Raw genomic sequence first — 16,414 nt, 5'->3', positions numbered from 1 at the left:
TGTTCTAAAGCTATTATAATGATAATACGCTCTTGTATTAGATGTTGTTGTTGTGGAGCCGTATTTAGAGGTGGTGCTACCAATGCATGCTACAATATTGTTCATGTCACTGATTTGATATTTATGTATATCTTTATATGAATTAAACATTAATCCTAGTTTATTATATGCTGAAAATGTGAGAGTGATGTCAGTACCGGCAAATACTCGATGGAATTGTCTGGCAAGATTACTGTGGTAAGGAAGAACGATACGTATGTTACTGCATGTAATGTGTTTGTATGATTTGTTGATATTATTTTGGGCGGTAGAAATAGTTTGTTGAATCAGTTGAAAAGGGTATTTTCTGGATATGAATTTTTCTGTAAGGTATTGAAGTTCGTTAGATAGGTCATCTTGTGTGGAACTGTATTTGATGGCATTATAAATTTTAAATTAAATTTCATCTACCACCTATAAAAATTTATAATTTTTATAGGTGGTAGATGACTTCCATCAACTGGTGAAATACCACCACTTTGCTTATTGGAGGCTCGAAGTGGTGAAACCCATGTTTAGTCTCTACAGCAAAGTTTCCGGCATCCCCCCCCCCCATACTTCTCCTTCAACCCATGCATAGTGCTAAGTACTATAGGTTTTGATACCTTTCGTGTTTGGGGTTTTCATAAAAAAAAAAATAAAAAAAAAAAAATTTGGTTGTAGAAGACGGCTTTTTTTATACTAAGTGGATGGTATGACTTAAAATGCAAGTGTTTTCCAGTGTGAGTGTTTTTCCTGAAAATTCTAGTTCCAAGTTTGGTGTCCATTTTGTATATGGTAAGGTTAAGGAAATTAATTTGTCCGTTTTCTTCTATTTCAAAAGTATATTTTAATCTGTCATGTAGTGAATTAAATTTAATGAAAAGGTTATCAATTATGGTTTTGTTCCCTATTATAAGGATGTCATCTGCATATCGTGCATATAATTTGATCTCTGAAGGGGAAGGTTGTAATATTTGATTCTCTATGGAGGCTAGGTAAATTTCGGATAGGGGGGGCTGAAATTCCCAATCCCATGGGTAAACCGAATATCTGTTCGTATATCTGATTGTGGAACTGGAAATATCTGGCGTCTAATAGAAGTGATGTGAGTTCTAGTATACTATTGATTGAGAGAGAGGTGCGATTGGTTAAGGTGCTGTCTTCCATTAGGAAATTACGTAAGGCTTGCAGAATGGATGGCAGGTGTACGTTGGTGTATAAAGAGACTATATCGAAAGATGCTAAAATATCTTTGTTGGAGATTGTAATAGAACTTATTTTTTCAAATGTTTGGATAGTGTTATATTTTGAAAATCTTGTAAGGGGGAAAATGATCTTTACTGGAAAGGGGGATAAGTTGGCGAAAGCTCATTTATTGAAGGAGACTACTGGTCTTAATGGATGGTTGGATTTGTGTAGTTTGGTGATACCAAACATCATTTTTAACCTTAAATTCTATGACAAGGATGAAGATATGCACTTCTATTTCCTTGGGCATATTTTAACTGTTTCAAAATTAAATTTATCCATATTAATCCCAATTTTAAATTCAAATTAGTAACCATCCTATCTCAAGCATCAATTGCAGATTATACAAAAGGTGAGTACCGTAAAAATTAAGCTACACTATTAACTTGAGTCCTACTTGTGTCAATTGTTATAGGTGCATTCATTGCATTCTCACTGACTTAAATGCACCTGCTTTATTGAAATCATGGATTCAGATGATTTTAATAGGCGATGTAAACAATAAAATAAAAAATAATATAATGATAACCAATATGTACACTATTCTTTTATTCTATAATAAATTTTAAATTTCAAATCTAAGTCTTAACTGTCATTTGCAAATATTTATGGCTGATTCTTGTATATAGACCCATTGTAATTGCATTTTTAAACTAAATATTTATAACCGGTTCGGTGAAACACAAGTAGTTGCTCTTGACATCTCAAAGGCTTTCAATCATGTTTGGCATAAAAGTCTTCTAAACAAGCTTCCATCTTATGGTTTGCCAACTGTTTTTAGTAATTGGTTTTCTCTCTGAGGGTGATGGTAGATGGCTCTCTGTCTTCTAACTTCTTCATTAATGCCAGTGTCCCCCAAGGTTCAGTTCTTTCTCCCACTCTTTTCCGCTTGTACATTAATGACCTTCTTCCATTGACTGGAAATCCTATCCATAGTTTTGCAGATGATAGCACATTGCATTCCACTTTCCATTTTGAGAAACCTTGCCCTGTTCAATCAGCCTCAACTTCTCAAAAATCTGCTACCAATTCCTTAAATGCAGATCTTCAGGTAATTCTCCAGTGGGGCAAAGATAACTTAGTTGATTTCAACCCTTCTAAAACTCAGTCTTGTCTTATATCTCACAAAAAGGATTCTTCTGCTCCTATGCTTATCTTTAGTGACACTCCAATTTCTAGGCAAAATGATAAATCTCTTTTGGGGATTACCCTGACTTCTAATCTCTCTTGGTACAAGCGCATTACAAATATTGCTTCCTCTGCATCTAAAAAACTTGGTTTTCTCTTTCGCTCTTGGTGTTACTTTTCTTCCAAACAGCTGCTCACTCTGTATAAATCGCAAATCTGCCCTGCCATGGAATATTGTTCCCACATCTGGGGTGGTGCCCCCAAAACCTCTCTCAGGCTTCTTGATTCCATTCAGAAGAGGGCAGTTAGGTTAATTAATGATTCATCTCTAACAGAGTCTCTCCACTCACTGTCTCATAGATGTACTGTTTCTGCTGCATGCCCCTTCTACAGATACTTCCATGGGCATTGTTCTTCTGAATTGGCTTTTATAATTCCCGCTCTCTCTTTCAAAACAGTCCAAACACGTGGCGCCACCAGCCAACATCCATTTACTGTCCAACTTCAAACTCACAGGACCAACTTTTCATCTTCCTCGTTTATTCATTCAACTGCCGTTTTCTGGAACAACCTTCCTTCATACGTATTTCCAGAAAATTACAATCATCATCAAAATTTCCTGAAAATTACAATCTACAGAAGTTCAAGTCCAATGTCAACAAATATCTCTTTCGTCTTCTCAACCTCCAACCCGAGCACGTAAGTACCACAGGTTCTAATACTTCTCGTGTTTGGCGTTTACATAAAAAAAAAAACCTTAAATGTGTTACTCATTAATAATATTATTAATAATAAAGTGATTAATTAAATGAGTACACTTATTTAATTAATTCACTTAGATCAGCCTATTATTACAATACAAACTGGACCACTAGCTTCTAAAGCAATATTTTGTACACAGCAAAGATTATTTATTTTAAATAATAAAAATTAAAACGTTCACATTGGTACAACTCACTAGTGGGCAATGCTGGATTAGGTAGTCTGGAGCCTTGGTGTACATATTTTTATAAGCACAAAAAATAAGGTTAGGGACTTAACTGACAGTAGTTACACTGTTCCAGGGTCCCATGACTTTGGGGGACCCTGTAGCAGCTGCAAACATTTCTAAATCTGGCTTTGTTAAAGGTTCATTGAGTGCTATGAAGTATTCTTTACAAAATAAAAAGTTACAGGCAAGTTGTAGTTAATGTAAGAAGTACATTAATGAATTATGAAGGTGGAATTAATGAATAAAGAAAAACAGAAGGCAAGATCATTTAAAAGAGCTAAAATGTTCGGAGGAAAAAAAAAAAAGTAGCTAAATATTTTGTAAATGAGCCAAAGTCCAAACAGACTGGCATTAGGAAAACTGAATAAATGTGGAAAATTTCAAAAAATATCAGACATATTACTGCTAATTTTGAGTAATCTTCCTCAACATTATAATTTCTCTCCAAAAAGTATCCAGAATGATATCCCTGCTTTCATAGTCTACTGGACCTCCCTGCATAAACAAATGACTTTGAAAAACCCAGAAAAGAACAATAAACCTGACTTTCTATAAACCTGATGTCTTTATAAAAAGGTGGAATCATCTGTGTCCTTGATGGACACACCACTTGAAAAGTAGTGCATCATCAAAATTTCGGATCCTAGCAGTGACAAATGTGAGTAGCAACAGGTTTCTGGAATTTTAAGACAAGTAGATTAATTCTATATTATCCTCCAAAAGGTATAAGACACCCCTGTTTTCATAATCCACTGCACTATGAGAATCAAATGGCACTGTTGATCACAATATTGGGTTTACACGCAACAGCCTTACCACTTGAGCACAAAAAAAAAAAAAATAATAATAAAATAAAATGCAACTTCCTACAGATGACTAATGTATTGGCTAATGTTTCTGTGTCCTTTTGGAACATGATATTTTCCCACAAAACACAACATGCATGAGGCACCAAGTTTTTGAAGAGTTTTTGAGTTTTTGAAGGAATCCATACCTGGATGGCTTTCTATATTGAAAGGTTGGCTACTCTGTGACGAGGTTGATCCTTACAGATCTTCTACAGTTAAAGACAGTTGCTGCATAGATGACTTGCATCTCCTGGAGGGTTAAATGCTGTTCTTATAAGGGGTAATGGCTGGATGGGCTCTGATTGGCAGACTGTATGCGTGACAATCATATGCATTCTGGTAGATTGACTGAATAGGGTGAGCAAGGGAGGATGCACATTCTGCTTCTGTTCCTAATGAAGTTTTATGAAGGGCTAGACTGAGTTGTACACTGTCAACAAAATTGCTCCTCCTATAGGAGGAGCAATCTAACAGAATGTTAAGGTGGTGCAAATGGATCTGGTATTTTTCCACAATACTGAGGGACTATATCACTTCTAGCTACATTCCCAGTCAGACATCACAAGGAATGTTCCTTCAGTATTTTGGTTTCCGATACAATTGTCCCAAATAGCATTTGCAATGGCAGTCAACCTGGTAAACTATGTCCCTGACCTGAAGGAACACCAGGATGGGAAATGTAACCAGCAGCAATTTAATCCTTCACAGTATTATCTGAAAAGACCAGGTCCACTCAAATCAGCCAGTCATTCAAACAACAGCAGGCTATTTTTGTGACAACTTTCATTTGTTCTTGCACTGCAATAAATGAGACAAACTCAAACCAGTCAAGGACTCCATTTCATCCATGAAAAGAACACAATCAGAAGACACACGTTATAGCCACAAATATTAGACTACAGGTTAAACATCCTATTCTTTATTTAACTAGCCTTCAGTTCAGACACCAGATTACACCAACAGGTATTTGGGCACCTGTGCAATTTCCATACGTAAGTTTTTCATCTGAATGTATTTTTAATCTAGTTTACTTTCACTGGCATCATTGAGGAAGGATTAAAAGAATAGTGCTTCAAGAGTTGACTTTATTTAATTTACTGTATTTTATCTGTCATCCTGTAATAAATTTCTTCTTAACCTAGAATGCAATAATAAAGTGTTTTCTATTCAATTCATAGTTATATCAGCATTACTGTTAATCCCTTTAATGACCAATGAAAATTTTAATCCTTGTTTATTAAATGCTTTTCAGTAATATATGTAAATGGTATCAATATAATCAACAAACCTGCTATGCTTCCAGATCTTGTCAAGTCATGATTTGGATAATGCATATTGTTAATCTGACCTATACCCGTTGTTGGAGATTTTGTATATCTCATTTCAGGAGGATTTGACAAATTTTTGGGAATTCCACAGCCATTTCCTCTCGAGAATTCAAAGGGATCAGTAAAGCTTTCTTTACTTGAAGATCGAGGAATATCTTCTGAACCCGAAGAAAAGCAATTTCCCATGATTATTAATCTGAAAAAAAAAAAGAAAGAAAAAAAAAAGAAAAAAGCTAGCAAGATAAGATTTGAGTATGATTTACAAGGTGTAGCAATAAAGTTCCCAGACCGGTGCCATAAAAAGAACACAAAGTGAAAGAGCTTAAAAATGGTTTTATTTTTATTCAGAGTAATCATCACCTGATTGAATGCACTTATTACACTGTTCTATAAGTTTCTGAAACAAGAGACCACTATGGTAGCTTAACACAAATCTGATTGATATCATTCCTCTGAAGAAACAGGAACTATTCGCTGCATGGTTTTATTCTCCTGCAATTCTAAAAATCATACAGTATCAATTTATTCACATGAAATGGGCTTTAATATCTGCTGACCTATGCTAGAATCTGTCATTAGTATTATCAACAAGGGCACCCAAAAAGAGATGATGTTCAGTTTGTGGTTATGTTTTTCTTTGTCTTTAACATCCTGAAATCTCTTTCCTTTGAGGGCAGTTTTCACCTTGGGTAACAGGAATAAGTCCACTGGTGCTAGATTGGGAGAGTAGGGTGGAAGGTTGATACATACAATGCCATGTTTCATCAGAAACATTTTCGCAACAAGAGCAGAAAGGATGGTGGCATCGTCATGCAACAAGAATCAACTGCTTTTCTCTCGAAATTGCAGACTCATCTGGGAAATGCACTTCAATAATCTTTGAAGCACCTCTACGTAGAACGCAGTATTCAATTTCTCTCCTTCAGGTATAAATTCTCTGTGAATCTCACCCCATTTGCTGAAAAACATGATCAGTATTATTGTTATCTGGATCCTGTAAACAAAACTTTTGGGCCCTGGTGATGATTTTGAAGTCCACTTCATGCTCTGATGCTTCATCTTTAGACTGTACCAAAATACTCAACACTTATCTCCAGTGACAACACAGTTGAATAAATTAGGATTTTCTTGACAAATCTGGATGAAGTGTTTGCATGATAGCACTCTTCACTGACCATCTGCGAGGCTGTGCAGCTCAAATTTTGTATAGACCTTCCTTTTCCTTAAATCTTCATGCAGAATTTGACAATTTGTCTCCTTATTCATATCTAACTCGATTAGACATAATTCTGAGGGTCAAATGACAATCACTTCATATACCTTCATCAATGATATTGATGAAGGTATATCAGGCTTAGTGTCAAAGTCTGCAGATGATACAAAGGTTGGCAGGGTTGTTAATGACAGTAATGGCAGTGTGCTACTGCAACAGGATCTAGAAAATTTGGGCAGATGGGCTGAGAAGTGGCAACTGAAGTTTAACATTGACAAATGCAAGTACTGCATATGGGTAGAAGTAACCCCAGAGAAACGTACCAATGTGGTACTACACTTAAGGTGGCAGAAAATGAAAAAGACCTGGGAGTAATTATGCAGGCAGATATGAACTTTTCTGAGCAATGCAGACAGGCTGCCAGGGCAGGTCATGGGGTTTTGTCAATGATATACAGGAATTTTGCTAGCAGGGAAAAGGAAGTGATTGTCCCTCTGTATAAGGCAATGGTCAGGCCACACCTTGAGTACTGCGTACAGGTCTGGAGGCCTCATTTTAGGAAGGATGTAGATTTTCTTGAGCGTATACAGAGAAGGGCAACAAGATTGGTGAGGGGAATGAAGGGATCCTCTTGCCAAGAGAGGCTTAAGTTCTGCAAATTGCAGTGGCTGGAGACTAGGCGCCTGCGTGGTGATCTGATTGAGGTGTATAAGGCCTTGAATGGGTTGAGCATGCTGAATTCTGATGGGATCCTTCCACTTTTTCAGATTATGAATCTAAGGGGGCATAAATTCAAATTAAGAAAGAACAGATGTAGAATAGATGTGTGGAAATTTGCCTTTAGCCAGCGGGTGGTTAATTGCTGGAACAAACTTCCATCTGTCATTGTGGAAGTTGATAGGTTAAATAAATTTAAGGAGGAACCAGACAGGCATTTGGAGGGAATGGTGTGATTTTTTTTTTTTTTTTTTTTTTTGGCTGATGCTGCATAAGCTCATACACTTGCTTTCTTGCATCACATGCCACTACTACTTTCCACACAATTTCCCAAATTTTTTCAACTCTCTCCTCATTTCGAGAGGTTGCCAGGCACTCACTTCTAGGGTCATTGCAACTTAGTTTCATTGCCATAAACAGTTTTTTATATTTCATGTTTCTATTGCAGATTTTCCTAGTTTAAAACAAAATTTGATGTTCAATCATTGCTCCATAAGCAAAATCATGATAAGAAATGTTAACACGTACTAGGCTGATTGGTTGTTACTTGCAACCAGTCAGCCTATAAGACAATCTCTGTATTACTATCTGTTAGTAGAAGTTTGATTTGTAACATGCTGCTTCCATTTATTTTCAAACTCATCAAACATGACTACAACAGCACAGTCCAGGAATTTTATTGCCACACCTTGTATATATCAGCTTTCTTAATAATAATAATAATAATAATAATACAATAATTTACAAAAAAAAAGTAACTAAATTCAGAACAAGTTTCTTATATTGTTTATTAAATTTTTCATAATGGTCAGCTCTTTTTCTACAAATAGCAAAAATATGCTATTAGTGCCACTTTCATTGGAAAAAAAAAAAAAATTGATATCTTATGTACTGAAGATTTTAGTTTTTATAATTACGGCCCCAATCCAAATTGTCAACATAAGTTAACTAGGAAATTTATCATGCTACATACTGTTCTTAAAAATATTTTATAAAGAAAATATGAAAAGTTTGGGATATCTCAAATAAATTACACAGGATATAAAAGGAAATCATGGGAAATAACCCTTTTGACAAAATAATACTAGCTCAGTAAAATTACAGATTTTTAAGAGTTAGATTTACACAGAGATCTTTATTGATGTTCTGGGAGATCCAGAACAAAATCAAAGGGAAACATGAGGTGCAGAAATAAAATAAAGATAGGGCTAAGTTAAAAAAGCTACACAAGGATGTTAATTTTTACCAGAGTACATGTGGGATCCTGAAGAGTTCGTATATGTTTTTTCAGGTTGTTTGAAGTAAGTTTCAAATAATGTATCCATTTATGTATTAATTTTCTTGAAACCATCCAGTAAATGCTGCCATCTCTTATCAGACTCCATGAAAATATAGATACAAAAAATACTTTTAAAATCGGAAAAGGAGATGACACTTGTCATCTACTATTGTCCAACTCTGGCTTACAAAAATAGGAATTCAGATCCAAAAGCTGATGAAATTGAATCATGTGATATCTAAATGAGAAGACATAAATAGCAGATATTACTGCACCAAAAAAGAAGTAATAAAGAGTTGTTTTCTTCTGAAAAATTTTAAAGGATTTTTTTAAAAAAAATTCCAAGTTCTGAGGTCAACCAAGTCAATATAAGAAGAAATTAATACAGTCTCTCGTCGACCTGCAACTTACAACAATCCAGACTTAAGTTGGTCATTTCCTAAAAAAAAATTTTTATATTTTACACAGCTGTGATGCTGCCATACAACTACCTCAGCTACCTGTGCAATGGTATTAAAGGGAGCATCAGCACAGATAGCCCATAAAATTGCCCAAAATCATCAATTTCGAGTTAGATGCATTTGAAAACCCATCTACCTCTGTATGCAAATCATGCCTACAGAGACAACAAAAAAAACTTGGAGAAACTTCCTTCAGCTTTGAAGTTTAGCAACAGACTGAGACAAAATACGAATTCCAAGTGCATTAATTCTTATCAAGGAGACTTCTGGCAACATATTTAATGCGTATACAGGAGATCCCCAGTATCCGATTATTCATTATCTGAGTCCTGCAGTTACAGGGATGCTGAAATTGATACAAGCAATGAAAATTATGTGGCGGTTTTTTGGAAAAGTTTTAATATTCTGCACAGTATAAAAATTATTGGAGAAGCTTGGAAAGAAATTTTGTGAGAATTAATGAATAGCTCATAGAAGCAGTTATACCCTGATGCTGTTTGCGAATACGAAAAATGCAATGTGACTGGGTTAGAAAATGAAATTTAAGTCTTGCAAAAGAAGTGGGATTCCACGAAGTTGTTGAAGGGGATATTGCACATCTGCTTGAATCAAGCAGTTGTGCAAGCAGTTACATAACTGCTTGAATCAAGCTCAAAACCACTTACAAATGAGGGGCTAGAAGAATTAGGCCAGCTACCCATAGAAGAGAAAGCCAAAAATGATGACGCAATTGAATCGCCAAAGGATAAAGATTTAAAAATTAAAGGAAGCCCTTGAGAAAATTGACCAAGCACTTGAATATTTTTGTGAGAACGACCCTCTACATGATCATGCAGCAAAAGTTAAGCACGAAGTTAAAGGCATAACTAAAGGCTACGACACAATTTTATCTGAAAAAATACGGCAAAAAAAAAAAAAGACATTCTTTATCCGTAAAAAAACTCAAAAATAGTGTAACTTCAATAAACTTTACTTAACATCACATTGTTCAACATATTATAATCATTTGATCAGATATTTCATGTTGGGGGGAGGACCCCCCGACAACATGAAATATCTGATAAAATGACAACACTGACACTCCTAAACAATGGGCATTCGGAAATTATGTGTGTTGTTAAGAAACAGATTTTAGAGATTTGTAAAAACTAAACTAATAAAACTAAAATATAAAATAAAAAGAAAAATAATTTAATAAATAAATAAACAAACAATTAAATTAAAAATAGAAATATTAAATGCATTCTGTACATAAAAAATGGGCTTATTATTATTAATTATTATTATTATTATCATTAACCATATGGTGCAAGGAAGCCTGAGGCTTTTGCTGCACCAGCCAAAAAAAAAATTCTGAGTTACCCAGAGAGAGAGAGAGAGAGAACAAGAGTCAGAAGTAAAAGAGAATCACCAAGAATGATGATATCCAGCTCATGTCTGACTTACAACATGGTCGTCAGAACGGAACTCTGTCGTAAGTTGAGGAGCAACTGCATTTAAAAACATTTTATGTATAAAGTTTTCATATTTACAAATATTGAAAACTCCATGAAGAAAATCACTTCACCAAGCCAGCTGTAAGTAAAAACACTCACAGCCCAGGACCCACATGTATCTGGAGTAAAAACTCATGAAAGCATTAATTATCGATTTGCAACAACACAAAATTCACATACCAAAGAAAATGCCTAAAACAAGTAATCAGAAGACAGAAGAGAAGCAAATAACAGATTGTGACATGGCAATAATTAGAGTGAAGCACACTAAACAGTAAAACAAGTTTCAGTTACATTATAATTTCTACAATAATTGTGCGTGTCAGCAATAAGAATGTGAATTTCCTATAGTGGGTATTCTCATCATTGACACACCAAGCCCATTGTTGGAACGGGCTTCCATCTTTTGTTGTGGAAGTGGATGGGTCGAATAAATTCAAGAGAGAACTAGACAACTTCTTGGAGGATACGGATGGATGAACTGATCTTTTTTTTTTTTTTTTTGGCTGATACTATATAAACTTGCTTTCTTGCATCATTTACCATTACTATACTACTATTACTACACGTGGAAACACTTTTCACAGACCTTTCTATACTGCAATTAGTCACAGATTATGGTGTAGGTAGAGTCATGACAAACCTCCAGCTCCCAGACATATCATCAACTGTCGTATGCCAATCCACTCACACAGTTGTCACAAAAGAAAATGTGTACCACAGTATTTTCTTCTGTGTCAATAGTATGAGCTTGTAGTAAGCAAATGTCATCCTCTAGAGTTTTTCTTCCTTCAACAGTAAAGATTTTCCAATTTGTACACTCATGGACATGACAACTTTTCACTATCAAAGTGATGTGCCAATTAATAATGCATGGCTGGAAGCAACCATTAAAATACTTATCAGTTAATATTACCATGTTTTAGCCATATGCTTCTAGTTATCCGAGTGATAAATTACAAAATTACAAAATTGAAAACTTCTTTATAAAGATACTTTCCCTGCTATAGAATCTTCTGATTAGAATTCCATGGGAGAGGGAGAAGAGTAGCAGAAGGAAAACTAAAGGAATGGGAAATCATTAAGAAGTACAGCCTCCCTGAAGTACACTTCAACAGAGTGTAATAATCTTAATACTAACATTACTGGTCATAATAAAACCAAGAGTGAAGGGATTTTAAAAAAAAATGAAAGAATTTTAAGAAAAAACAATGAATTTATATATATATATATATAGTCAAGAAATGAAAGAAGGAAGAAAGAATAAACATAATGAAGGTATTGTATTTTAAGAAAGCACATTATATTCTTTTTGAAATTCCTTCACTTTTAGTTACATAAAGACCAGTAATAATGACAATAATTGGCACTAATGATATTAAGAGTAGGAGACCAACAGAATTACTTAACAAGTACAGGTCACTGATAAAAAAAGCCATGAATTAGGGTTGAATTTGAAAGTGTCTGCAATTCTGCCCAAACACGATAGGAGGGAGTATATGATGAGAGCCTTGTCGATCAATTCGGCCCTGGAAAGATTGTGCAAGGCTCTCAAGAAGTAGAATTTTTTTCAGCCTGGTCTGTACTTGTTAACAGGAGAGACTGCTTCTACAGGGATGAGATACACTTAAATAGAAAAGATGCAAGAATATTTGCTGATGCTATTGAGGCAGTGTTAGGTGGTCGGAAAACTGCTAGCTTGGAAGGATACAAGGACTAATAGATTAACAGTAGCCACTGGCAGAGGTGAAAGTTATTCTTGCACTGTTTCTATTGGAATGAGCAGCAGCCTGGAAAACAAGATGCAGGATATTTCAGGGACTACTGGAAGTCATTGCGGTACAAGTAAACACATGGATTGTGTTAGGGTAGCTAAGTATAGGAACAGTGCATGTATACTTGCGGGTACACCAATTCTAGGAGTTTGGTAAATAAATTTGATGATTTTGAGGTATGGCTCAAAACATCAAAGGCAGATATTGTAGGGATATCAGAGACGTGGTGCCTCACAGATATAAGGAATGCAGAACTGGAATTTGGGGAGTACAATGTGTACAGAAAGGATACAAAGGGAGGAGGGGTTATGCTATTAGTTAAGAAACACATAAAATCCAAGGAAGTGAAACCAGTCGACATCGCTGGGCAGTGAAGTGTCCAGTCAGTTTGGTGTGACATAAGCATTGGGAGATCAAAATTGAGTAGGAGTGTGCTATAGGCCTAATGACTCTGATAAGTATAATAAGAAACTGTACAGGGAAATAGAGTGGGCCAGTAAATCAGAGAGTCTTTTAATGGGGTATTTTAATTTCCCAAATATTGACTGGAATTTGTGGGTTGGTCACTCACACACTAGCAAGGCTTTTGTGGATTTATTGGATGATTGTTTTCTACATCAGCATGTTCGGGAGGCAACTAGAGGAAGTAATACTCTTAATCTGATTATCAGTAGATTCTTCATACATTACGAATCTGCAGATAAATACACCACTAGGTGGCAGTGATCACAGTGTGCTGAAGTGGGATTTACTCAAAGAGGTAACTACCATCAGGGGTAAAGGGAAGGGTTTTTGCTTTCATAAAAGCGACTACGATGGTCTGAGACAGTATTTAAATTCTATACAGTGGGACCAACTGATGATGTTACCAACAGCAAATTCAAAATGGGAAGCATTCAAAGAACTTATCTTGGAAGCTACTAGGCGTTACATACCAACTAAGAAACATCGTTCAAGGTTTAGGCCTAAATGGATGTCAGATGAACTAATGAGACACATGGCAGAGAAAAAAAATGCATGGGATACATATAAATTAATGGGTGACACAGAAGTCTATGATAGATATAAGCTGATCTGTAACCAAGTTGCAAAGGAGGTTAGGCAGGCGAAGGCAGATTACGAGAAATCTTTGGCAAAGGATGCAAAGAAAAACAGCAAACTCTAGAAGGAAGGGGATGAATCAGATTGGTCCATTTGATATCGATGATTCAACTGTTGATGATCTTGCTCAGGTAGCTAACAAACTAAATGAATATTTTGCATTGACATTCACACATGAGGAGTTATTCAGTGAGGGGAATGCCAGAGGTGTATTCAACTCTGGCAGTAAGCTAGATAATCTTGTAATAACTGAGAGTAAAGTGGAGGAGAAATTGTTGAAGATAAACACAAGAAAGGCACCTGGGTTGGATGGGATCTATCCAGTTATATTAAAGCAGGTAGCAAAGGAAGTAAGCAAACCCTTAGCCATAATTATGAGAGCTTCCTTGGACTCAGGGGAGGTACCAATAGACTGGAGATGTACAAATGTGACCCCAATTCACAAAGGAGGATCAAAGGCTGACACAAGTAATTATAGACATGTGAGTGCCTCCATTAATCTTCCTGTTCAAGGAAGATTAATGGAAGCACTGGTTAAAGAAGCACTGCAGGATCATCTAGACAAGACTTCAGTTATAGCTTGGACACAGCATGGTTTTTTTAAGGGAAAGTCATGCCTGACCAATTTCATTGAATACTATGATGAAGTCACAAAAGAACTGGATGCAGGGAATAACTTTGATATTATATATTTGGATCTTAGAAAGGCTTTTGATACTGTTGCACATGGAAGACTGCTGAACAAATTGGAGCAGTGTGGCACTGGAAGCAAATTGCTGCTGTGGATAAAGGGATGGTTGAGTGGAAGAAGACAGAGTGGTAATCGATGAATGGACACTGCTCATCGTGGACTAATGTTATTAGTGGAGTCCCTCAGGTTTCATTATTGTTTTCAGTATTTATAAATGATATTGATGATGGTATATCAAGCTTGATGTCCAAGTTTGCAGACGATACAAAGGTTGGTAGGGTTGTTAGGGACACTACTGATGCTATGCTGCTGGAACAGGATCTGGAAAGGTTGAGCATATGGGCTGAGAGGTGGCAAATGAAGTTTAACATTGACAAATGTAAAGTACCACATATGGGAAAGAGCAACCTCAGAGCAACATATCAACTCTGTGGTACTACACTGACAGTGGTAGAGAATGAAAAGGACCTGGGGGTAATTGTGCAGGCAGATATGAAGTTCTCTGAGCAGTGCAGAAGGGCTGCAAGAGTAGCTCATGTCTTGTCAAAGATATACAGGAATTTTTCTAGCAGTAATATGGAGGTGATTATTCCCTTGTATAAGGCAATGGTCAGGCCACACCTCTGTATACAGGTCTGGAGGCCTCATTTCAAGAAGGATGTAGAGCTGCTGGAACAAGTAAAGAGAAGAGCAACAAGATTAGTGAATGGAACAAAGGGTTGCTCTTATGAAGAAAGGCTTAAGCTTTGCAAATTACAGTGTCTGGAGACTAGGCACCAGCGAGGTGATCTGAAAGAGGTGTATAAAGCCTTGAATGGTTTGAGCATGCTCAATGCCGATGGGATTCTTCCTCTTGCTCAGAATAATCACCTGAGAGGGCATAAATTCAGATTGAGGTAAGACAGATGCAGGATAGATGTGCGGAAATTTGCCTTTAGCCAGCGGGTAGTTGGTTGGTGGAACAGACTTCCATCCCTTGTTGTGGAAGTTGATAGCCTAAATAAATTTAAGGCTCAGCTGGACAGGTATTTCGAATGAATGGAGGGGTGAAATGGGAGTGGTTTTTTATTTTTTATTTATTTTTTTGGCTGATGATGAATAAGCTTGCTTTCTTGTAAAATATGTCTCTACTAATGCTAAATAAGATTAGTAAACTCTACTGAAGTGCACTTCGGGGAGGCTGTACTATTTAATAATTTCCCATTCCTCTAGTTTTCTTCTTCCCTCAAGGAAATCTAATCAGTAGCTCTAGAGGGTAGTTATCTTAAAAAAAAAAAAAAAAAAGATAACTCACTAGGAAAAGAATTCTCTAACATTTTGTAATGCTTATTGGTATGAATCCTCACGATTCATACCAATGAATCGTGAGGATTCAATGAATTCATTCATACCAGTTTTAGATTTCAAATCTAAAACTGGTACTGATGTGAGATTTAATTAAAGATATAACTACTGGCAAGGATAAAGAGCAGAGATTTTGCTTTTGTAAAGGTAATTACAATGGTCTTAAACAGTTTTTAAATTCTATACAGTGGGGCCAACTGATAATGTTACCAACTGTGAATTCCAAGTGGGCAACATTCAGGGAAATAATCACAGAAGCTACTAAGCTTCCAATTAAGAGATACCATTTAAGGTTTAGACCTAAATGGATGTCACATGAACTGATGAGATTAGTGGGAGAGAAGCAAAATACATGGGATGATTACAAATTATTGGGGAGCAAAGAAACCTACCATAAATACAAACTAATCTAGAATCAAGTCACTAAGGGGGTTAAGGCAAGCTAAGGCAGATTATGAGAGGTCCTTGGCTAATGTAAAGAAAAGTAGTTGTTGTTGTTTAGTTTTTAGGAGCATTAGCAACTAAGGCCATATTGCTCAGTGATATGCGGTGGTCATTCCCTGACCTTTCCACATCCTCCGTATTTGGTGGTGACGGGCTCGAACCCCGGTCTAATCAAGAAGCGTGTGCTACGCACTGCTGCTCCTTCCCACCTGGCTACGGAGGCACCTAGAAAAGTAGCAAGCAAGTCTTTACCTACATTAGCAGTTGAAGGAAAGAGATGATGAACCACTTTTGCCTGCTAGATATGAATGGTATACCATTGATGATCC

The 16,414-nt window shown here is 36.2% G+C and overlaps 1 protein-coding gene across 2 annotated transcripts in view; it reads right to left on the bottom strand.

Moving 5' to 3' along the window:
- Positions 1 to 16,414, bottom strand: part of LOC150087435 (tyrosine-protein kinase Fyn-like) — a 168,024-nt gene that overhangs the window by 113,865 nt on the left and 37,745 nt on the right. For both annotated transcript variants that reach the window (XM_090371186.1, XM_090371187.1), the window contains exon 3: positions 5,525 to 5,760. In XM_090371186.1, coding sequence (XP_090227312.1) covers positions 5,525 to 5,750 — 226 coding nt within the window. In that variant the 5' untranslated portion in view covers positions 5,751 to 5,760. The remainder of the gene's footprint in view (positions 1 to 5,524; positions 5,761 to 16,414) is intronic.

Source organism: Mastigoproctus giganteus, chromosome 4 (assembly GCF_048544385.1).
Source record: "Mastigoproctus giganteus isolate SK-2022 chromosome 4, ASM4854438v1, whole genome shotgun sequence".
In the NCBI taxonomy this organism is placed as follows: domain Eukaryota; kingdom Metazoa; phylum Arthropoda; class Arachnida; order Uropygi; family Thelyphonidae; genus Mastigoproctus; species Mastigoproctus giganteus.
This window is presented reverse-complemented; position numbering and strand designations above follow the sequence as displayed.